This window comes from Bos taurus, unplaced genomic scaffold, assembly GCF_002263795.3.
Source record: "Bos taurus isolate L1 Dominette 01449 registration number 42190680 breed Hereford unplaced genomic scaffold, ARS-UCD2.0 Leftover_ScbfJmS_2111, whole genome shotgun sequence".
In the NCBI taxonomy this organism is placed as follows: Eukaryota; Metazoa; Chordata; class Mammalia; order Artiodactyla; family Bovidae; genus Bos; species Bos taurus.
The window spans coordinates 16,758-38,662 of NW_020191196.1; the positions used below are offsets into that span (position 1 = coordinate 16,758).

General features: G+C 78.5%; 1 protein-coding gene across 1 annotated transcript; it reads left to right on the top strand.

Annotated features, from left to right (window-relative positions):
• Positions 1 to 3,971: 3,971 nt before the first annotated feature.
• On the top strand, positions 3,972 to 21,898 carry LOC112445614 (hornerin-like; the record flags this gene model as incomplete). Its single annotated transcript, XM_024989106.2, has 7 exons — positions 3,972 to 4,074; positions 4,467 to 4,595; positions 8,845 to 10,488; positions 10,652 to 12,692; positions 13,466 to 16,667; positions 16,913 to 19,810; positions 21,101 to 21,898. Coding segments are annotated over 7 exons (10,815 nt in total), but the record flags the coding sequence as incomplete, so codon positions are not given.
• Positions 21,899 to 21,905: the final 7 nt, after the last annotated feature.

Consider the following 21,905-nt stretch of genomic DNA (forward strand, 5'->3'; position numbering starts at 1 on the left):
CCACGGGGGGGGCGCGAGGGACGGCGGGAGGCGCGAGGGACGACGGGGAAGGCAGGCGGCCGCGGGGGGGGCCCAGGCAAGGCCAAGCGGCCAGGCGAGGGGCGAAGGAAAGCGGGGGAGGGCGCGCGAGGGACGGCAGGGCCAAGAGACCGCAGCGAGGCGGGGGGCCAGAAGCCAAGGGGCCGCGCCAGGGGCGACAGGGAGCGCGGGGGGCAGGCCAGACGCACCCGGGGAGACAGGCAGGCAGCGCGAGGGGAAGCAAAGAACCCCGCGCGGCGCGCGAGGCGCGACGGGGAGCGCGGGGAGCGCACGGGGGGACGCAAGGGAGGCAAGCCGCCGGAGGCGGGGGAGAGAGGGCGCGAGAGGGGCGCGAGGCCAGGCAGGAGACGAAGGCCCGCAGCGCGCGAGGACGGGGGAAGCGCGGGGGGGGCGCGAGCGGCGGCCCCAGGGGCGGGGCGCACGAGGGACGACGGCGAGGGCAGGGAGCCGCGCGGGGGGCGCCAGGGAAGGCGGGGCGCCAGGCGAGGGGCGAGGGGGAGCGCGGCAGGGCGCCCGAGCCAGGGGAGGGGAAGCGGGCCGCGAGACGGGGGAAGAAGGGCGCGCGAGGGCGGGCCCGGGGGGAGGCAGGAAACCCGGGGGCCCGCGACGGGGGCAGGGGACCGCAGGGGGCGGCGCAGGGGGCGCGGAGAAGCCAGGGAAACGGGAGGGGGAGGGGCCGCGCGGGACGCCACGGGGCGGGGGGCAGGGGAAGAGGGCCGCAGCGCCAGGGGAGGCAGGAACCGCAGGGGACCGCGGAGGGCAGACGCCGAGCGCAGGGGCCCGGCAGACGGGGGACAGGAGAGGCAGGCCGCGGCGGGGGGGAGGCAGGGAACGCCGCGGGCCGCGCGAGAGGGCCCCGGGGAGAGAGGCCGCGGGGCGAGCGGAGGGGGAACCGGGGGGGGGCCGAACGAGGCACGGAAAAACGGCCCCGGCGGGGGACGGCAGGCACAGGCGGGAGGGCGGAGAGGGGCCGGCAGCGGGGCGGAGCAAGAGGGACCGGGAAAGCGGGGCCGACGGAAGGGGAACCCACCCACGAGGCCACGGCGGGAAGGCGCGGGAGACCGGCCGCAGCCGGAGGGGCGACCGGAAGGCGGGAACCCCGGCCAGACAAAGCAGGGGAGGCGACCCGCCGGGCCAGAGCAGGAGGGAGAAAGGGCGCAGAGGAGGGGGGCCGGAAAAACCGCGGGGGCCGCGCGAGGGGAGACCGGGAGGGCGGGGGAACGGGGGGGGCGCAGCAAGGGGGCCAAGGGCCCGGGCGACCGCCAAGGCCGAACGGGGGACGGCGCCGGAGGCGCGGGAGCGGGAAAGGGCGGCAGCGGGCGAGGACGGGGAGCCACGGGGGGGCGCGAGGGACGGCGGGAGGCTCGAGGGACGACGGGGAAGGCAGGCGCCGCGTGGGGGGGGCCCAGCAAGGCCAAGCGGCCAGGGGCGAAGGAAAGCGGGGGAGGGCGCGCGAGGGACGGCAGGGCCAAGAGACCGCAGCGAGGCGGGGGCCAGAAGCCAAGGGGCCGCGCCAGGGGCGACAGGGAGCGCGGGGGGCAGGCCAGACGCACCCGGGAGACAGGCAGGCAGCGCGAGGGGAAGCAAAGAAGCCCCGCGCGGCGCGCGAGGCGCGACGGGAGCGCGGGGAGCGCACGGGGGGGACGCAAGGAGGCAAGCCGCCGGAGGCGGGGGGAGAGAGGGCGCGAGAGGGGCGCGAGGCCAGGCAGGAGACGAAGGCCCGCAGCGCGCGAGGACGGGGAAGCGCGGGGGGGCGCGAGCGGCGGCCCCAGGGGGCGGGGCGCACGAGGGACGACGGCGAGGGCAGGGAGCCGCGCGGGGGGCGCCAGGGAAGGCGGGGCGCCAGGCGAGGGGCGAGGGGGAGCGCGGCAGGGCGCCCGAGCCAGGGGAGGGGAAGCGGGCCGCGAGACGGGGGGAAGAAGGGCGCGCGAGGGCGGGCCCGGGGGAGGCAGGAAACCCGGGGGCCCGCGACGGGGGCAGGGGACCGCAGGGGGCGGCGCAGGGGGCGCGGAGAAGCCAGGGAAACGGGAGGGGGAGGGGCCGCGCGGGACGCCACGGGGCGGGGGCAGGGGAAGAGGGCCGCAGCGCCAGGGGAGGCAGGAACCGCAGGGGACCGCGGAGGGCAGACGCCGAGCGCAGGGGCCCGGCAGACGGGGGACAGGAGAGGCAGGCCGCGGCGGGGGGGAGGCAGGGAACGCCGCGGGCCGCGCGAGAGGGCCCCGGGGAGAGAGGCCGCGGGGCGAGCGGGAGGGGAACCGGGGGGGGGCCGAACGAGGCACGGAAAAACGGCCCCGGCGGGGGGACGGCAGGCACAGGCGGGAGGGCGGAGAGGGGGCCGGGCAGCGGGGGCGGAGCAAGAGGGGACCGGGAAAGCGGGGGCCGACGGAAGGGGGAACCACCCACGAGGCCACGGCGGGAAGGGCGGCGGGAGACCGGCCGCAGCCGGAGGGGCGACCGGAAGGGCGGGAACCCCGGCCAGACAAAGCAGGGGAGGCGACCCGCCGGGCCAGAGCAGGAGGGGAGAAAGGGCGCAGAGGAGGGGGGCCGGAAAACCGCAGGGGGCCGCGCGAGGGAGACCGGGAGGGCGGGGAACGGGGGGGGCGCAGCAAGGGGGCCAAGGGCCCGGGCGACCGCCAAGGCCGAACGGGGGACGGCGCCGGAGGCGCGGGAGCGGGAAAGGGCGGCAGCGGGCGAGGACGGGGGAGCCACGGGGGGGCGCGAGGGACGGCGGGAGGCGCGAGGGACGACGGGGAAGGCAGGCGGCCGCGGGGGGGCCCAGGCAAGGCCAAGCGGCCAGGCGAGGGGCGAAGGAAAGCGGGGGAGGGCGCGCGAGGGACGGCAGGGCCAAGAGACCGCAGCGAGGCGGGGGCCAGAAGCCAAGGGGCCGCGCCAGGGGCGACAGGGAGCGCGGGGGGCAGGCCAGACGCACCCGGGGAGACAGGCAGGCAGCGCGAGGGGAAGCAAAGAACCCCGCGCGGCGCGCGAGGCGCGACGGGGAGCGCGGGGAGCGCACGGGGGGACGCAAGGGAGGCAAGCCGCCGGAGGCGGGGGAGAGAGGGCGCGAGAGGGGGCGCGAGGCCAGGCAGGAGACGAAGGCCCGCAGCGCGCGAGGACGGGGGAAGCGCGGGGGGGCGCGAGCGGCGGCCCCAGGGGGCGGGGCGCACGAGGGACGACGGCGAGGGCAGGGAGCCGCGCGGGGGGCGCCAGGGAAGGCGGGGCGCCAGGCGAGGGGCGAGGGGGAGCGCGGCAGGGCGCCCGAGCCAGGGGAGGGGAAGCGGGCCGCGAGACGGGGGAAGAAGGGCGCGCGAGGGCGGGCCCGGGGGAGGCAGGAAACCCGGGGGCCCGCGACGGGGGCAGGGGACCGCAGGGGGCGGCGCAGGGGGCGCGGAGAAGCCAGGGAAACGGGAGGGGGAGGGGCCGCGCGGGACGCCACGGGGCGGGGGCAGGGGAAGAGGGCCGCAGCGCCAGGGGAGGCAGGAACCGCAGGGGACCGCGGAGGGCAGACGCCGAGCGCAGGGGCCCGGCAGACGGGGGACAGGAGAGGCAGGCCGCGGCGGGGGGGAGGCAGGGAACGCCGCGGGCCGCGCGAGAGGGCCCCGGGGAGAGAGGCCGCGGGGCGAGCGGGAGGGGGAACCGGGGGGGGCCGAACGAGGCACGGAAAAACGGCCCCGGCGGGGGACGGCAGGCACAGGCGGGAGGGCGGAGAGGGGCCGGGCAGCGGGGCGGAGCAAGAGGGGACCGGGAAAGCGGGGGCCGACGGAAGGGGGAACCACCCACGAGGCCACGGCGGGAAGGGCGGCGGGAGACCGGCCGCAGCCGGAGGGGCGACCGGAAGGGCGGGAACCCCGGCCAGACAAAGCAGGGGAGGCGACCCGCCGGGCCAGAGCAGGAGGGGAGAAAGGGCGCAGAGGAGGGGGGCCGGAAAACCGCAGGGGGCCGCGCGAGGGAGACCGGGAGGGCGGGGAACGGGGGGGCGCAGCAAGGGGGCCAAGGGCCCGGGCGACCGCCAAGGCCGAACGGGGGACGGCGCCGGAGGCGCGGGAGCGGGAAAGGGCGGCAGCGGGCGAGGACGGGGGAGCCACGGGGGGGCGCGAGGGACGGCGGGAGGCGCGAGGGACGACGGGGAAGGCAGGCGGCCGCGGGGGGGCCCAGGCAAGGCCAAGCGGCCAGGCGAGGGGCGAAGGAAAGCGGGGGAGGGCGCGCGAGGGACGGCAGGGCCAAGAGACCGCAGCGAGGCGGGGGCCAGAAGCCAAGGGGCCGCGCCAGGGGCGACAGGGAGCGCGGGGGGCAGGCCAGACGCACCCGGGGAGACAGGCAGGCAGCGCGAGGGGAAGCAAAGAACCCCGCGCGGCGCGCGAAGGCGCGACGGGGAGCGCGGGGAGCGCACGGGGGGACGCAAGGGAGGCAAGCCGCCGGAGGCGGGGGAGAGAGGGCGCGAGAGGGGGCGCGAGGCCAGGCAGGAGACGAAGGCCCGCAGCGCGCGAGGACGGGGGAAGCGCGGGGGGGCGCGAGCGGCGGCCCCAGGGGGCGGGGGCGCACGAGGGACGACGGCGAGGGCAGGGAGCCGCGCGGGGGGCGCCAGGGAAGGCGGGGCGCCAGGCGAGGGGCGAGGGGGAGCGCGGCAGGGCGCCCGAGCCAGGGGAGGGGAAGGCGGGAAGAAGCGCGCGAGGCGGGCCGGGGGAGGCAGGAAACCGGGCGCGCCAGGGACGCGGGGGCGACAGGGGGCGAGAGCCAGGGACCGCAGGGGGCGGCCAGCAGGGGCCGGAGAGCCAGAAAGAGGAAGAGAAGGAGGAGAGCGCAGGGAGGAAGGCAGGGGAGAAAAGAGGCGGAAGAAGGCAGCCAGAAGGGAAGAGAAAGAACGACAGGGGGAGACCAAGGGCGGGGAACAAGGCCCGCACGGAGGGGCAAAGGAGGGGAGACCGGAGGAGGCACGGAAAACGGCCCCGGCGGGGGACGGCAGGCACAGGCGGGAGGGCGGAGAGGGGCCGGGCAGCGGGGGCGGAGCAAGAGGGGACCGGGAAAGCGGGGGCCGACGGAAGGGGGAACCACCCACGAGGCCACGGCGGGAAGGGCGGCGGGAGACCGGCCGCAGCCGGAGGGGCGACCGGAAGGGCGGGAACCCCGGCCAGACAAAGCAGGGGAGGCGACCCGCCGGGCCAGAGCAGGAGGGGAGAAAGGGCGCAGAGGAGGGGGGGCCGGAAAACCGCGGGGGCCGCGCGAGGGAGACCGGGAGGGCGGGGAACGGGGGGGGCGCAGCAAGGGGGCCAAGGGCCCGGGCGACCGCCAAGGCCGAACGGGGGACGGCGCCGGAGGCGCGGGAGCGGGAAAGGGCGGCAGCGGGCGAGGACGGGGGAGCCACGGGGGGGCGCGAGGGACGGCGGGAGGCGCGAGGGACGACGGGGAAGGCAGGCGGCCGCGGGGGGGGCCCAGGCAAGGCCAAGCGGCCAGGCGAGGGGCGAAGGAAAGCGGGGGAGGGCGCGCGAGGGACGGCAGGGCCAAGAGACCGCAGCGAGGCGGGGGCCAGAAGCCAAGGGGCCGCGCCAGGGGCGACAGGGAGCGCGGGGGGCAGGCCAGACGCACCCGGGGAGACAGGCAGGCAGCGCGAGGGGAAGCAAAGAACCCCGCGCGGCGCGCGAAGCGCGACGGGGAGCGCGGGGAGCGCACGGGGGGACGCAAGGGAGGCAAGCCGCCGGAGGCGGGGGAGAGAGGGCGCGAGAGGGGGCGCGAGGCCAGGCAGGAGACGAAGGCCCGCAGCGCGCGAGGACGGGGGAAGCGCGGGGGGGCGCGAGCGGCGGCCCCAGGGGCGGGGCGCACGAGGGACGACGGCGAGGGCAGGGAGCCGCGCGGGGGGCGCCAGGGAAGGCGGGGCGCCAGGCGAGGGGCGAGGGGGAGCGCGGCAGGGCGCCCGAGCCAGGGGAGGGGAAGCGGGCCGCGAGACGGGGGAAGAAGGGCGCGCGAGGGCGGGCCCGGGGGAGGCAGGAAACCCGGGGGCCCGCGACGGGGGCAGGGGACCGCAGGGGGCGGCGCAGGGGGCGCGGAGAAGCCAGGGAAACGGGAGGGGGAGGGGCCGCGCGGGACGCCACGGGGCGGGGGCAGGGGAAGAGGGCCGCAGCGCCAGGGGAGGCAGGAACCGCAGGGGACCGCGGAGGGCAGACGCCGAGCGCAGGGGCCCGGCAGACGGGGGACAGGAGAGGCAGGCCGCGGCGGGGGGGAGGCAGGGAACGCCGCGGGCCGCGCGAGAGGGCCCCGGGGAGAGAGGCCGCGGGGCGAGCGGGAGGGGAACCGGGGGGGGCCGAACGAGGCACGGAAAAACGGCCCCGGCGGGGGGACGGCAGGCACAGGCGGGAGGGCGGAGAGGGGGCCGGGCAGCGGGGGCGGAGCAAGAGGGGACCGGGAAAGCGGGGGCCGACGGAAGGGGGAACCACCCACGAGGCCACGGCGGGAAGGGCGGCGGGAGACCGGCCGCAGCCGGAGGGGCGACCGGAAGGGCGGGAACCCCGGCCAGACAAAGCAGGGGAGGCGACCCGCCGGGCCAGAGCAGGAGGGGAGAAAGGGCGCAGAGGAGGGGGGCCGGAAAACCGCAGGGGGCCGCGCGAGGGAGACCGGGAGGGCGGGGAACGGGGGGGGCGCAGCAAGGGGGCCAAGGGCCCGGGCGACCGCCAAGGCCGAACGGGGGACGGCGCCGGAGGCGCGGGAGCGGGAAAGGGCGGCAGCGGGCGAGGACGGGGGAGCCACGGGGGGGCGCGAGGGACGGCGGGAGGCGCGAGGGACGACGGGGAAGGCAGGCGGCCGCGGGGGGGGCCCAGGCAAGGCCAAGCGGCCAGGCGAGGGGCGAAGGAAAGCGGGGGAGGGCGCGCGAGGGACGGCAGGGCCAAGAGACCGCAGCGAGGCGGGGGGCCAGAAGCCAAGGGGCCGCGCCAGGGGCGACAGGGAGCGCGGGGGGCAGGCCAGACGCACCCGGGGAGACAGGCAGGCAGCGCGAGGGGAAGCAAAGAACCCCGCGCGGCGCGCGAAGCGCGACGGGGAGCGCGGGGAGCGCACGGGGGGACGCAAGGGAGGCAAGCCGCCGGAGGCGGGGGAGAGAGGGCGCGAGAGGGGGCGCGAGGCCAGGCAGGAGACGAAGGCCCGCAGCGCGCGAGGACGGGGGAAGCGCGGGGGGGCGCGAGCGGCGGCCCCAGGGGGCGGGGCGCACGAGGGACGACGGCGAGGGCAGGGAGCCGCGCGGGGGGCGCCAGGGAAGGCGGGGCGCCAGGCGAGGGGCGAGGGGGAGCGCGGCAGGGCGCCCGAGCCAGGGGAGGGGAAGCGGGCCGCGAGACGGGGGAAGAAGGGCGCGCGAGGGCGGGCCCGGGGGGAGGCAGGAAACCCGGGGGGCCCGCGACGGGGGCAGGGGACCGCAGGGGGCGGCGCAGGGGGGCGCGGAGAAGCCAGGGAAACGGGAGGGGGAGGGGCCGCGCGGGACGCCACGGGGCGGGGGCAGGGGAAGAGGGCCGCAGCGCCAGGGGAGGCAGGAACCGCAGGGGACCGCGGAGGGCAGACGCCGAGCGCAGGGGCCCGGCAGACGGGGGACAGGAGAGGCAGGCCGCGGCGGGGGGGAGGCAGGGAACGCCGCGGGCCGCGCGAGAGGGCCCCGGGGAGAGAGGCCGCGGGGCGAGCGGGAGGGGGAACCGGGGGGGGGCCGAACGAGGCACGGAAAAACGGCCCCGGCGGGGGACGGCAGGCACAGGCGGGAGGGCGGAGAGGGGCCGGGCAGCGGGGGCGGAGCAAGAGGGGACCGGGAAAGCGGGGGCCGACGGAAGGGGGAACCACCCACGAGGCCACGGCGGGAAGGGCGGCGGGAGACCGGCCGCAGCCGGAGGGGCGACCGGAAGGGCGGGAACCCCGGCCAGACAAAGCAGGGGAGGCGACCCGCCGGGCCAGAGCAGGAGGGGAGAAAGGGCGCAGAGGAGGGGGGCCGGAAAACCGCAGGGGGCCGCGCGAGGGAGACCGGGAGGGCGGGGAACGGGGGGGCGCAGCAAGGGGGCCAAGGGCCCGGGCGACCGCCAAGGCCGAACGGGGGACGGCGCCGGAGGCGCGGGAGCGGGAAAGGGCGGCAGCGGGCGAGGACGGGGGAGCCACGGGGGGGCGCGAGGGACGGCGGGAGGCGCGAGGGACGACGGGGAAGGCAGGCGGCCGCGGGGGGGGCCCAGGCAAGGCCAAGCGGCCAGGCGAGGGGCGAAGGAAAGCGGGGGAGGGCGCGCGAGGGACGGCAGGGCCAAGAGACCGCAGCGAGGCGGGGGGCCAGAAGCCAAGGGGCCGCGCCAGGGGCGACAGGGAGCGCGGGGGGCAGGCCAGACGCACCCGGGGAGACAGGCAGGCAGCGCGAGGGGAAGCAAAGAACCCCGCGCGGCGCGCGAGGCGCGACGGGGAGCGCGGGGAGCGCACGGGGGGACGCAAGGGAGGCAAGCCGCCGGAGGCGGGGGAGAGAGGGCGCGAGAGGGGGCGCGAGGCCAGGCAGGAGACGAAGGCCCGCAGCGCGCGAGGACGGGGGAAGCGCGGGGGGGCGCGAGCGGCGGCCCCAGGGGGCGGGGCGCACGAGGGACGACGGCGAGGGCAGGGAGCCGCGCGGGGGGCGCCAGGGAAGGCGGGGCGCCAGGCGAGGGGCGAGGGGGAGCGGCGGCATGGCCGCCCGAGCCAGGGGAGGGGAAGCGGGCCGCGAGACGGGGGGAAGGGAGGGTCGCGCGAGGGCGGGCCCGGGGGGGGGAACCGTGTCCTAGGTAGAGGGACCGCAGGGGGGGGGGGCCAGGAACTGAGGGCCAGGGGAGGCAGGAAGCAGGGGGCCGCGCAGACGGGGCGGAACAGAGACGCAGAGGGGCGGCGACAAGGAGAGGGCAGGCCGCGGCGGGAGGAGCAGGGCACGCCGGGACCCGCGAGGGGGCGCCGGGGAAGAGGGCGAGCGGAGGGGAAGGGGCCGGGACCGCGGAGGCGCGGACGCGGCGGTGGGCCCGGCGGCAGGGAGACCGGGGGCGGGGCGGGGAGAGGGAACGGCGGAGAGCCGCCGCACGGGGCGGAGGAAGCGACGAAGGGGGGGAGGGGCGCCGACCAACCACCGGGAGAGAAAAGAAGGGGCGGAAGAAAAGGGCGAAAGGAACGCCGCCGGCCGAAAGGAGCAAGCACCGGGGGCAGAGGAGAAGGGCAGGAAGAAGCCGGGGGGCGGCAAGACGCGACCCGGCCCCAGAGCCGCGAGGCAGAACGGAAGGAGAAAAACGACGGGAAAAGAAAGGGCGGGCCGGGCACCGAAACGGGGCGCACCAGGGCGGGCGGCGCGGACCGGCGGGCGGAAGGAGGCAGCCGCGGGCGCCACGGAAGGCCGCACGAGCGAGCCGCAGGCGAGACGCGGAGAGCCGGAAGGAACAGGAAGGAAGCAGGGGGCCGGAGCGCGCCGACGCCGGCGCGCCGGCGAAGACCCGGGAGCAGCCGGGGCGGGCCCCGGCACCCGACCAGGGCGCGAGAGCAAGGAGGCGCGCGCCCGCGCCACGCGCAGGGAGACCCGACGGCCCGGGCGCCCCACGAGAGGCGCACGGACCGCGCCGGCGGACCGCGGGAGAAAGCGCACACGGGGGCCGCCGCGCGAGAACAACCCCGAGAGGCCCCCGGCAGCGAGAGAGGAGGGCCGGCGGCGCCGGCAGGGCCGAGAGACCAAGCGCGCGACCGCGCGCCAAACGCCGCAGGAGGCGGGACGCCCGGGAGGCCACCCAGGGAGCGCCAAGAGAGACCCGGCGCGAGGCGAGAGCAGAGCGGGGGGCGGGGCGGCCACGCGAGAGGAAGGCCGGGCGCCCCGGGGGCGGCGGGAAGGCAACCCCGAGAGCCCGGGCGCCCCGGGAGAGGAACAGGGGCGGCGGGACACAAGCCGAGAGGAGGGCGAGGGCCCGGCAGGCACGCGAGAGCAAGCCCCAGCGGGCCGGCGCAAACGCGAGGGGAAGAGGGGACGGGCCGGGGCCAACACAAGAGGCAGCCGGAAGGCCCCGGCGGAACGCGAGAAGCCCGCCGGAACGCGAGAAAAACCACGGGGCGCCCCCGGCAGCGCAAGAGGAAGCCCGGGCCCGCGACAGCGCCGCAGGAGAAGGCCCACGGGAGGAAGGGGAGGGCGAAAGGGCACGGGGCACCCGGGAGGCGACCCACAAAGGCCCCGAAAGCCCGGGCGCCCGCGAGAGGAACACCGGAGGGGGCCGGCACCCCCGCCGCGGAGCCCGGGCGCCCCGCCGGAGCGGGACAGGAGGGGCGACGCCCCGGCGGGGCGGGAAGGGGGGCCCGACCGGCCGGGCGCACCGCAGGAGGAGGCCGGGCGCACGAAGACAGGCCAGACGGGGCCGCGGGGGGGGGCCACAGGCCGGAGGACCCCGAGGGCCCGGGCCCCGCGGGAGAAGAACCCGAGGCCCGGACACCGCGCCGAACGCCACCCGGGGAAGGAAGGCAACACGAAGGGGCAGGGGGCCGGGCAGCGGGCGGAAAAAAACCCCAGGGGCCAAAGACAGCGCGACAAGCGGCCGCGCGCCCCGGGGACAGCGCGAGAGGCAAGCGGAGGGCCAGGCCGCAACCCAAGACGAGGCCGGACGCGCCGGGCCCCAGGCGGCAGGGACCCGGCGAGCGGAGGCGGAAAGCAGAGGGACCCGGCGGGGCCGGCCGCAACGGGAGAGGAGGCCCGCGGCCAAGGCACCAAGCCCAGGGGAGGCCCGAGAGGCCCCGCCCACCGCCAGGGGCCCGGGCGGCGCAGAGCCACCAGGAGAAGCCCCCGGAGGGCACCGGCACAAGGCGAGGGAACCCAGGGGGGCCGGCCGCAACCCGGGAAAGACCGCGAGAGACCGGCGGCAACACGGCGCGAGGCCAGAGGCCCCGACCAGGGCGCGGGAGCAAGGACGCGCGCCCCCGCGCCACGCGCAGGGAGACCCGACGGCCCGGGCGCCCCACGAGAGGCGCACGGACCGCGCCGGCGGACCGCGGGAGAAACCGCACACGGGGGCCGCCGCGCGAGAACAACCCCGAGAGGCCCCCGGCAGCGAGAGAGGAGGGCCGGCGGCGCCGGCAGGGCCGAGAGACCAAGCGCGCGACCGCGCGCCAAACGCCGCAGGAGGCGGGACGCCCGGGAGGCCACCCAGGGAGCGCCAAGAGAGACCCGGCGCGAGGCGAGAGCAGAGCGGGGGCGGGGCGGCCACGCGAGAGGAAGGCCGGGCGCCCCGGGGGCGGCGGGAAGGCAACCCCGAGAGCCCGGGCGCCCCGGGAGAGGAACAGGGGCGGCGGGACACAAGCCGAGAGGAGGGCGAGGGGCCCGGCAGGCACGCGAGAGCAAGCCCCAGCGGGCCGGCGCAACGCGAAGGGAAGAGGGGACGGGCCGGGGCCAACACAAGAGGCAGCCGGAAGGCCCCGGCGGAACGCGAGAAGCCCGCCGGAACGCGAGAAAAACCACGGGGCGCCCCCGGCAGCGCAAGAGGAAGCCCGGGCCCGCGACAGCGCCGCAGGAGAAGGCCCACGGGAGGAAGGGGAGGGCGAAGGGCACGGGGCACCCGGGAGGCGACCCACAAAGGGCCCCGAAAGCCCGGGCGCCCGCGAGAGGAACACCGAGGGGGCCGGCACCCCGCCGCGGAGCCCGGGCGCCCCGCCGGAGCGGGACAGGAGGGGCGACGCCCCGGCGGGGCGGGAAGGGGGCCCGACCGGCCGGGGCGCACCGCAGGAGGAGGCCGGGCGCACGAAGACAGGCCAGACGGGGCCGCGGGGGGGGCCACAGGCCGGAGGACCCCGAGGGCCCGGGCCCCGCGGGAGAAGAACCCGAGGCCCGGACACCGCGCCGAACGCCACCCGGGGAAGGAAGGCAACACGAAGGGGCAGGGAGCGCCCGGGCAGCGGCCGGAAAAACCCCAGGGCCAAAGACAGCGCGGACAAGGGGCCGCGCGCCCCGGGGACACCGCGAGAGGCAAGCGGAGGGCCAGGCCGCAACCCAAGACGAGGCCGGACGCGCCGGGCCCCAGGCGGCAGGGACCCGGCGAGCGGAGGCGGAAAGCAGAGGAACCCGGAGGGTGGCCGGCCGCAACGGGAGAGGAGGCCCGCGGCCAAGGCACCAAAGCCCCGGGGAGGCCCGAGAGGCCCCGCCCACCGCCAGGGGCCCGGCGGCGCAGAGCCACCAGGAGAAGCCCCCGGAGGGCACCGGCACAAGGCGAGGGACCCCAGGGGGCCGGCCGCAACCCGGAAAGCCCGCGAGAGACCGGCGGCAACACGGCGCGAGGCCAAGAGGCCCCGGACTGCCGGGAGCCGGCAGAGGGCATAGGAGGGCAGAGGGCAGAGGGCAGAGGGAGGGCAGCACGGCCACAGCAGCAGCGGCAGGAGCGGGAAGAGCGCCACGGGAAGCGAGCACGGCGGGAGCCAGGGAGGAACGCCGCCCAGGACAAAGGGCAGGAGGAAGGAGGCGCGGCAGACGCAAAGGCGGAGCGAGCGGCAGGAGGCCCCCGGGAAAGGCGCGAGCAGAGACCCCCAAAACCAGAGGCGGCCGACGGCGGCGGGGCGGCACCGAAACCGCGGACGGACGGGGGCGCGCCCCCACGACCGCGCGCGGAAAAAGAGGAGCGGACAGGGCCAGGGAAGAAGCCGGGGGGGACAGGGGGAACCGACAAACGCCGGGGAAAGCCGCGAGCCGGCCGGAAGAGGGGGGCCGGCCACAGGGAGGGGCAGAGCCGCCCAACGGGAGAGGCAGGAGAGGGGCGAAACGGCGAAACACAGAGGCGGGGAGGAGGACAAGAGGGAGGAGAAAGGGAGGGGGAAGGGGGGCACGGGGGGCCAGGGGGCGGCGAAGGGCCAGAGCCCGACCGGCGGGGCCCGGCAGGGAGGAGGAAGAGAAGGGGGGAAGGAGGAGCGGAAGGGGGAACCGGGACCCGGGAGGGAAGGCGGGGCGGGAGAGCCCACCACACCGGGCGCGGGAGGAAGGCAACGGAGCGAAGGCGGGGGGGAGGGGGCGCCGGACCAACCACCGGGAGAGAAAAAGAAGGGGCGGAAGAAAAGGGCGGAAAAGGGAACAGGCCGCCGGGCCAGAAGAGGAGGCAAAGCACCGAAGCGGGGCAGAGGAGAAGGGGCAGGAAGAAAGCCGGGGGGCGGCAAGACGCGACCCCGGCCCCCAGGAGCCGCGAGGCAGAACGGAAGGGAGAAAAACGACGGGGAAAAAGAAAGGGCGGGCCGGGGCACCGAAACGGGGCGCACCAGGCGGGCGGCGCGACCGGCGGGCGGAAGGAGGCAGCCGCGGGCGCCACGGAAGGCCGCACGGAGCGAGCCGCAGGCGAGACCACAAGGCGAGGAACCAGGGGTCCGGCCCGCAACCCGGGAAAGCCTGAGAGACCGGCTGCAACACGGCGCGAGGGCAAGGCCCTACAGGGCGGGGAGCAAGGACGCGCGCCCCGGCCACGCGCAGGGAGACCCGACTGCCGGCGCCCCACGAGAGGCGCACGGACCTCGCCCGGCGCACCGCGGGAGAAACCGCACCCGGGGGCCGACCGCGCGAGAACCACCCCGAGAGGCCCCTCCGGCAGCGCGGAAGAGGGAGGGCCGGCGGCGCCGGCCAGGGCCGAGAGGCCAGGCGCGCGACCGCGCGCCAAGCGCCGCAGGAGGCGGGACGCCCGGGAGGCCACCCAGGGAGCGCCAAGAGAGACCCGGCGCGACGCCTGAGAGCAGAGCGGGGGGCGGGCGGCCACGCGAGAGGAAGGCCGGGCGCCCCGGGGGCGGCGGGAAGGCAACCCCGAGAGCCCGGGCGCCCCGGGAGTAGGAACCGCGGCGGCGGGACACAAGCCGAGAGGAGGGCGAGGGCCCGGCAGGTCACGCGAGAGCAAGCCCCAGCGTGGCCGGCGCAACGCGAAGGGAAGAGGGGACGGCCCGGGGCCAACACAAGAGGCAGCCGGAAGGCCCCGGCGGAACGCGAGAAGCCCGCCGCAACGCGAGAAAACCACGGGGGGCCCCCGGCAGCGCAAGAGGAAGCCCGGGCCCGCCGACAGCGGCGCAGGAGAAGGCCCACGGGAGGAAGGGAGGGCGAAACGGGACGGGGCACCCGGGAGGCGCCCCCACAAAGGGCCCCGGCAGCCCGGTCGCCCGGGAGATGGAACACCGAGGGGGCCGGGCACCACGGCCGCGGAGCCCCGGCGACCCGCCGGAGCGCGACAGGACGGGCGACGCCCCGGCGGGGCGGGAAGGGGGCCCGACCGGCCGGGCGCACCGCAGGAGGAGGCCGGGCGCACGACGACAGGCCAGACGGGGCCGCGGGGGGCGGCCACAGGGCGAAGCACCCCGAGGCCCGGGCCCCGCGGGGAAGAACCCGAGGCCCGGACACCGCGCCGAACGCCACCCGGGGAAGGAAGGCAACACGAAGGGGCAGGGACCCGCCCGGGCAGCGGCCGGAAAAAACCCCCAGGGGCCAAAGACAGCGCGACAAGGGGCCGCGCGCCCCGGGACACCGCGAGAGGCAAGCGGAGGGCCAGGCCGCAACCCAAGACGAGGCCGGACGCGCCGGGCCCCAGGCGGCAGGGACCCGGCGAGCGGAGGCGGAAAGCAGAGGAACCCGGAGGGGCCGGCCGCAACGGGAGAGGAGGCCCGCGGCCAAGGCACCAAACCCCGGGGAGGCCCGAGAGGCCCCGCCCACCGCCAGGGCCCGGACGGCGCAGAGCCACCAGGAGAAGCCCCCGGAGGGCACCGGCACAAGGCGAGGGAAGCCAGGGGGCCGGCCGCAACCCGAGAAAGACCGCGAGAGACCGGCGGCAACACGGCGCGAGGCCAGAGGCCCCGACCAGGACGCGAGAGCAAGGACGCGCGCCCCCGCGCCACGCGCAGGGAGACCCGACGGCCCGGGCGCCCCACGAGAGGCGCACGGACCGCGCCGGCGCACCGCGGGAGAAACCGCACCCGGGGGCCGCCGCGCGAGAACCACCCCGAGACGCCCCCGGCAGCGCGGAGAGGAGGGCCGGCGGCGCCGGCAGGGGCCGAGAGGCCAACCGCGCGACCGCGCGCCAACGCCGCAGGAGGCGGGACGCCCGGGAGGCCACCCAGGGAGCGCCAAGAGAGACCCGGCGCGACGCGAGAGCAGAGCGGGGGGCGTGGCGGCCACGCGAGAGGAAGGCCGGGCGCCCCGGGGCGGCGGGAAGGCAACCCCGAGAGCCCGGGCGCCCCGGGAGAGGAACCGGGCGGCGGGACACAAGCCGAGAGGAGGGCGAGGGGCCCGGCAGGCACGCGAGAGCAAGCCCCAGCGGGCCGGCGCAACGCGAAGGGAAGAGGGGACGGCCCGGGGCCAACACAAGAGGCAGCCGGAAGGCCCCGGCGGAACGCGAGAAGCCCGCCGCAACGCGAGAAAAACCACGGGGGGCCCCCGGCAGCGCAAGAGGAAGCCCGGGCCCGCGACAGCGGCGCAGGAGAAGGCCCACGGGAGGAAGGGAGGGCGAAACGGACGGGGCACCCGGGAGGCGCCCCCACAAAGGGCCCCGGCAGCCCGGGCGCCCGGGAGAGGAACACCGAGGGGGCCGGCACCACGGCCGCGGAGCCCCGGCGACCCGCCGGAGCGCGACAGGAGGGGCGACGCCCCGGCGGGGCGGGAAGGGGGCCCGACCGGCGGGCGCACCGCAGGAGGAGGCCGGGCGCACGACGACAGGCCAGACGGGGCCGCGGGGGGCGGCCACAGGGCGAAGCACCCCGAGGGCCCGGGCCCCGCGGGGAAGAACCCGAGGCCCGGACACCGCGCCGAACGCCACCCGGGGAAGGAAGGCAACACGAAGGGGCAGGGACGCGCCCGGGGCAGCGGCCGGAAAAACCCCCAGGGGCCAAAGACAGCGCGACAAGGGGCCGCGCGCCCCGGGGACACCGCGAGAGGCAAGCGGAGGGCCAGGCCGCAACCCAAGACGAGGCCGGACGCGCCGGGCCCCAGGCGGCAGGGACCCGGCGAGCGGAGGCGGAAAGCAGAGGAACCCGGAGGGGCCGGCCGCAACGGGAGAGGAGGCCCGCGGCCAAGGCACCAAACCCCGGGGAGGCCCGAGAGGCCCCGCCCACCGCCAGGGGCCCGGACGGCGCAGAGCCACCAGGAGAAGCCCCCGGAGGGCACCGGCACAAGGCGAGGGAAGCCAGGGGGCCGGCCGCAACCCGAGGAAAGACCGCGAGAGACCGGCGGCAACACGGCGCGAGGCCAGAGGCCCCGACCAGGACGCGAGAGCAAGGACGCGCGCCCCCGCGCCACGCGCAGGGAGACCCGACGGCCCGGGCGCCCCACGAGAGGCGCACGGACCGCGCCGGCGGACCGCGGGAGAAACCGCACCCGGGGCCGCCGCGCGAGAACCACCCGAGACGCCCCCGGCAGCGGCGGAGAGGAGGGCCGGCGGCGCCGGCAGGGCCGAGAGGCCAACCGCGCGACCGCGCGCCAAACGCCGCAGGAGGCGGGACGCCCGGGAGGCCACCCAGGAGCCGCCAAGAGAGACCCGGCGCGACGCGAGAGCAGAGCGGGGGGCGGGGCGGCCACGCGAGAGGAAGGCCGGGCGCCCCGGGGCGGCGGGAAGGCCAACCCCGAGAGCCCGGCGCCCCGGGAGAGGAACGGGGGCGGGGACACAAGCCGAGAGGAGGGCGAGGGGCCCGGCAGGCACGCGAGAGCAAGCCCAGCGGGCCGGCGCAACGCGAGAGGGGAAGGAGGGGGACGGCCCGGGGCCAACACAAGGCAGCCAGGAAGGCACAGGGAGGGGCAGAGCCGCCCAACGGGAGAGGCAGGAGAGGGCGAAACGGGCGAAACACAGAGGCGGGGAGGAGGGACAAGAGGAGGAGAAAGGGAGGGGGAAGGGGGCACGGGGGGCCAGGGGGCGGCGAAGGGCCAGAGCCCGGACCGGCGGGGCCCGGGCAGGGAGGGAGGAAGAGAAGGGGGGAAGGAGGAGCGGAAGGGGGAACCGGGGACCCGGGAGGGAAGGCGGGGCGGGAGAGCCCACCACACCGGGCGCGGGAGGAAGGCAACGGGAGCGAAGGCGGGGGAGGGGGCGCCGGACCAACCACCGGGAGAGAAAAAGAAGGGGCGGAAGAAAAGGGCGGAAAAGGGAACAGGCCGCCGGGCCAGAAGAGGAGGCAAAGCACCGAAGCGGGGCAGAGGAGAAGGGCAGGAAGAAAGCCGGGGGGCGGCAAGACGCGACCCCGGCCCCCAGGAGCCGCGAGGCAGAACGGAAGGGAGAAAAACGACGGGAAAACGGAGGGGCCGGGCCGCAACGGGAGAGAGGCCCGCGGCCAAGGCACCAAACCCCGGGGAGGCCCGATGAGGCCCCGCCCACCGCCAGGGGCCCGGACGGCGCAGAGCCACCAGGAGAAGCCCTCCGGAGGGCACCGGCACAAGGCGAGGGAAGCCAGGGGGCCCGGCCGCAACCCGAGAAAGACCGCGAGAGACCGGCGGCAACACGGCGCGAGGCCAGGGCCCCGACCAGGACGCGGAGAGCAAGGACGCGCGCCCCCGCGCCACGCGCAGGGAGACCCGACGGCCCGGGCGCCCCACGAGAGGCGCACGGACCGCGCCGGCGCACCGCGGGAGAAACCGCACCCGGGGGCCGCCGCGCGAGAACCACCCCGAGACGCCCCCGGCAGCGCGGAGAGGAGGGCCGGCGGCGCCGGCAGGGCCGAGAGGCCAACCGCGCGACCGCGCGCCAAACGCCGCAGGAGGCGGGACGCCCGGGAGGCCACCCAGGGAGCGCCAAGAGAGACCCGGCGCGACGCGAGAGCAGAGCGGGGGGCGGGGCGGCCACGCGAGAGGAAGGCCGGGCGCCCCGGGGGCGGCGGGAAGGCAACCCCGAGAGCCCGGGCGCCCCGGGAGAGGAACCGCGGCGGCGGGACACAAGCCGAGAGGAGGGCGAGGGGCCCGGCAGGCACGCGAGAGCAAGCCCCAGCGGGCCGGCGCAACGCGAAGGGAAGAGGGGACGGCCCGGGGCCAACACAAGAGGCAGCCGGAAGGCCCCGGCGGAACGCGAGAAGCCCGCCGCAACGCGAGAAAAACCACGGGGGGCCCCCGGCAGCGCAAGAGGAAGCCCGGGCCCGCGACAGCGGCGCAGGAGAAGGCCCACGGGAGGAAGGGGAGGGCGAAACGGGACGGGGCACCCGGGAGGCGCCCCCACAAAGGGCCCCGGCAGCCCGGGCGCCCGGGAGAGGAACACCGAGGGGGCCGGCACCACGGCCGCGGAGCCCCGGCGACCCGCCGGAGCGCGACAGGAGGGGCGACGCCCCGGCGGGGCGGGAAGGGGGCCCGACCGGCCGGGCGCACCGCAGGAGGAGGCCGGGCGCACGACGACAGGCCAGACGGGGCCGCGGGGGGCGGCCACAGGGCGAAGCACCCCGAGGGCCCGGGCCCCGCGGGGAAGAACCCGAGGCCCGGACACCGCGCCGAACGCCACCCGGGGAAGGAAGGCAACACGAAGGGGCAGGGACCCGCCCGGGCAGCGGCCGGAAAAGACCCCCAGGGGCCAAAGACAGCGCGACAAGGGGCCGCGCGCCCCGGGGACACCGCGAGAGGCAAGCGGAGGGCCAGGCCGCAACCCAAGACGAGGCCGGACGCGCCGGGCCCCAGGCGGCAGGGACCCGGCGAGCGGAGGCGGAAAGCAGAGGAACCCGGAGGGGCCGGCCGCAACGGGAGAGGAGGCCCGCGGCCAAGGCACCAAACCCCGGGGAGGCCCGAGAGGCCCCGCCCACCGCCAGGGGCCCGGACGGCGCAGAGCCACCAGGAGAAGCCCCCGGAGGGCACCGGCACAAGGCGAGGGAAGCCAGGGGGCCCGGCCGCAACCCGAGAAAGACCGCGAGAGACCGGCGGCAACACGGCGCGAGGCCAGGGGCCCCGACCAGGACGCGAGAGCAAGGACGCGCGCCCCCGCGCCACGCGCAGGGAGACCCGACGGCCCGGGCGCCCCACGAGAGGCGCACGGACCGCGCCGGCGCACCGCGGGAGAAACCGCACCCGGGGGCCGCCGCGCGAGAACCACCCCGAGACGCCCCCGGCAGCGCGGAGAGGAGGGCCGGCGGCGCCGGCAGGGCCGAGAGGCCAACCGCGCGACCGCGCGCCAAACGCCGCAGGAGGCGGGACGCCCGGGAGGCCACCCAGGGAGCGCCAAGAGAGACCCGGCGCGACGCGAGAGCAGAGCGGGGGGCGGGGCGGCCACGCGAGAGGAAGGCCGGGCGCCCCGGGGGCGGCGGGAAGGCAACCCCGAGAGCCCGGGCGCCCCGGGAGAGGAACCGCGGCGGCGGGACACAAGCCGAGAGGAGGGCGAGGGGCCCGGCAGGCACGCGAGAGCAAGCCCCAGCGGGCCGGCGCAACGCGAAGGGAAGAGGGGACGGCCCGGGGCCAACACAAGAGGCAGCCGGAAGGCCCCGGCGGAACGCGAGAAGCCCGCCGCAACGCGAGAAAAACCACGGGGGGCCCCCGGCAGCGCAAGAGGAAGCCCGGGCCCGCGACAGCGGCGCAGGAGAAGGCCCACGGGAGGAAGGGGAGGGCGAAACGGGACGGGGCACCCGGGAGGCGCCCCCACAAAGGGCCCCGGCAGCCCGGGCGCCCGGGAGAGGAACACCGAGGGGGCCGGCACCACGGCCGCGGAGCCCCGGCGACCCGCCGGAGCGCGACAGGAGGGGCGACGCCCCGGCGGGGCGGGAAGGGGGCCCGACCGGCCGGGCGCACCGCAGGAGGAGGCCGGGCGCACGACGACAGGCCAGACGGGGCCGCGGGGGGCGGCCACGGGGCGAAGCACCCCGAGGGCCCGGGCCCCGCGGGGAAGAACCCGAGGCCCGGACACCGCGCCGAACGCCACCCGGGGAAGGAAGGCAACACGAAGGGGCAGGGACGCGCCCGGGCAGCGGCCGGAAAAAACCCCCAGGGCCAAAGACAGCGCGACAAGGGGCCGCGCGCCCCGGGGACACCGCGAGAGGCAAGCGGAGGGCCAGGCCGCAACCCAAGACGAGGCCGGACGCGCCGGGCCCCAGGCGGCAGGGACCCGGCGAGCGGAGGCGGAAAGCAGAGGAACCCGGAGGGGCCGGCCGCAACGGGAGAGGAGGCCCGCGGCCAAGGCACCAAACCCCGGGGAGGCCCGAGAGGCCCCGCCCACCGCCAGGGCCCGGACGGCGCAGAGCCACCAGGAGAAGCCCCCGGAGGGCACCGGCACAAGGCGAGGGAAGCCAGGGGGCCGGCCGCAACCCGAGAAAGACCGCGAGAGACCGGCGGCAACACGGCGCGAGGCCAGATGCCGACGGCCGGAGCCTGCCAGAGGGAGGGGAGCAGAGGGCAGAGGGGGGCGAGACGGGCACTTTTAGTAGGCGCGGCAGGGGGAGGAGCGCCAGGGAATGCGAGCAGGGCGGGAGCGGGAGGAAACGCCGCCGTGACAAGGGAGGGGAGGAGGCGGAGACGCAAAGGCGGGAGCGAGGGCAGGAGGCCCCGGGAAGGCCGAGCAGAGCCCAACCAGAGGCGGCCGACGGGGGGGGCGGGCACGAAACCGCGGACGGGACGGGGGCGCGCCCCCACGACCGCGCGCGGAAAAAGAGGAGCGGACAGGCCAGGAAGAAGGCCGGGGGGACAGGGGAACCGACAAACGCCGGGGAAAGCCGCGAGCCGGCCGGAAGAGGGGGCCGGCCACAGGGAGGGCAGAGCCGCCCAACGGGGAGAGGCAGGAGAGGGCGAAACGGCGAAACACAGAGGCGGGGAGGAGGACAAGAGAGGAGAAAGGGAGGGGGAAGGGGGCACGGGGGCCAGGGGCGGCGAAGGGGCCAGAGCCCGACCGCGGGGCCCGGGCAGGGAGGAGGAAGAGAAGGGGGAAGGAGGAGCGGGAAGGGGAACCGGGACCCGGAGGGAAGCGGGCGGGGAGAGCCCACCACACCGGGGCCGGGAGGAAGGCAACGGGAGCGAAGGCGGGGGAGGGGGGCGCCGGACCAACCACCGGGAGAGAAAAAGAAGGGGCGGAAGAAAAGGCGGAAAAGGGGAACAGGCCGCCGGGCCAGAAGAGGAGGCAAAGCACCGAAGCGGGGCAGAGGAGAAGGGGCAGGAAGAAAGCCGGGGGCGGCAAGACGCGACCCCGGCCCCCAGGAGCGCGAGGCAGAACGGAAGGGAGGAAAAACGACGGGGAAAAAAAGGGCGGGCCGGGGGCACCGAAACGGGGCGCACCAGGGCGGGCGGGCGCGGACCGGCGGGCGGAAGGAGGCAGCCGCGGGGCGCCACGGAAGGGCCGCACGGAGCGAGCCGCAGGCGAGGACGCGGAGAGCCGGAAGGAACAGGAAGGAAGCAGGGGGGCCGGAGCGGCGCCGACGCCGGCGCGCCGGCGAAGACCCGGGAGCAGCCGGGGCGGGGCCCCGCACCCGACCAGGGCGCGAGAGCAAGGAGGCGCGCGCCCCGCGCCACGCGCAGGGAGACCCGACGGCCCGGGCGCCCCACGAGAGGCGCACGGACCGCGCCGGCGGACCGCGGGAGAAAGCGCACACGGGGGCCGCCGCGCGAGAACAACCCCAAGACGCCCCCGGCAGCGCGAGAGGAGGGCCGGCGGCGCCGGCAGGGCCGAGAGACCAAGCGCGCGACCGCGCGCCAAACGCCGCAGGAGGCGGGACGCCCGGGAGGCCACCCAGGGAGCGCCAAGAGAGACCCGGCGCGACGCGAGAGCAGAGCGGGGCGGGGCGGCCACGCGAGAGGGAGGCCGGGCGCCCCGGGGGGCGGGAAGGCAACCCCGAGAGCCCGGGCGCCCCGGGAGAGGAACACGGGCGGCGGGACACAAGCCGAGAGGAGGGCGAGGGGCCCGGCAGGCACGCGAGAGCAAGCCCCAGCGGGCCGGCGCAACGCGAAGGGAAGAGGGACGGCCCGGGGCCCGGGCCCCAGGCCCCGCGGCCGGCGGCAGCCGGCG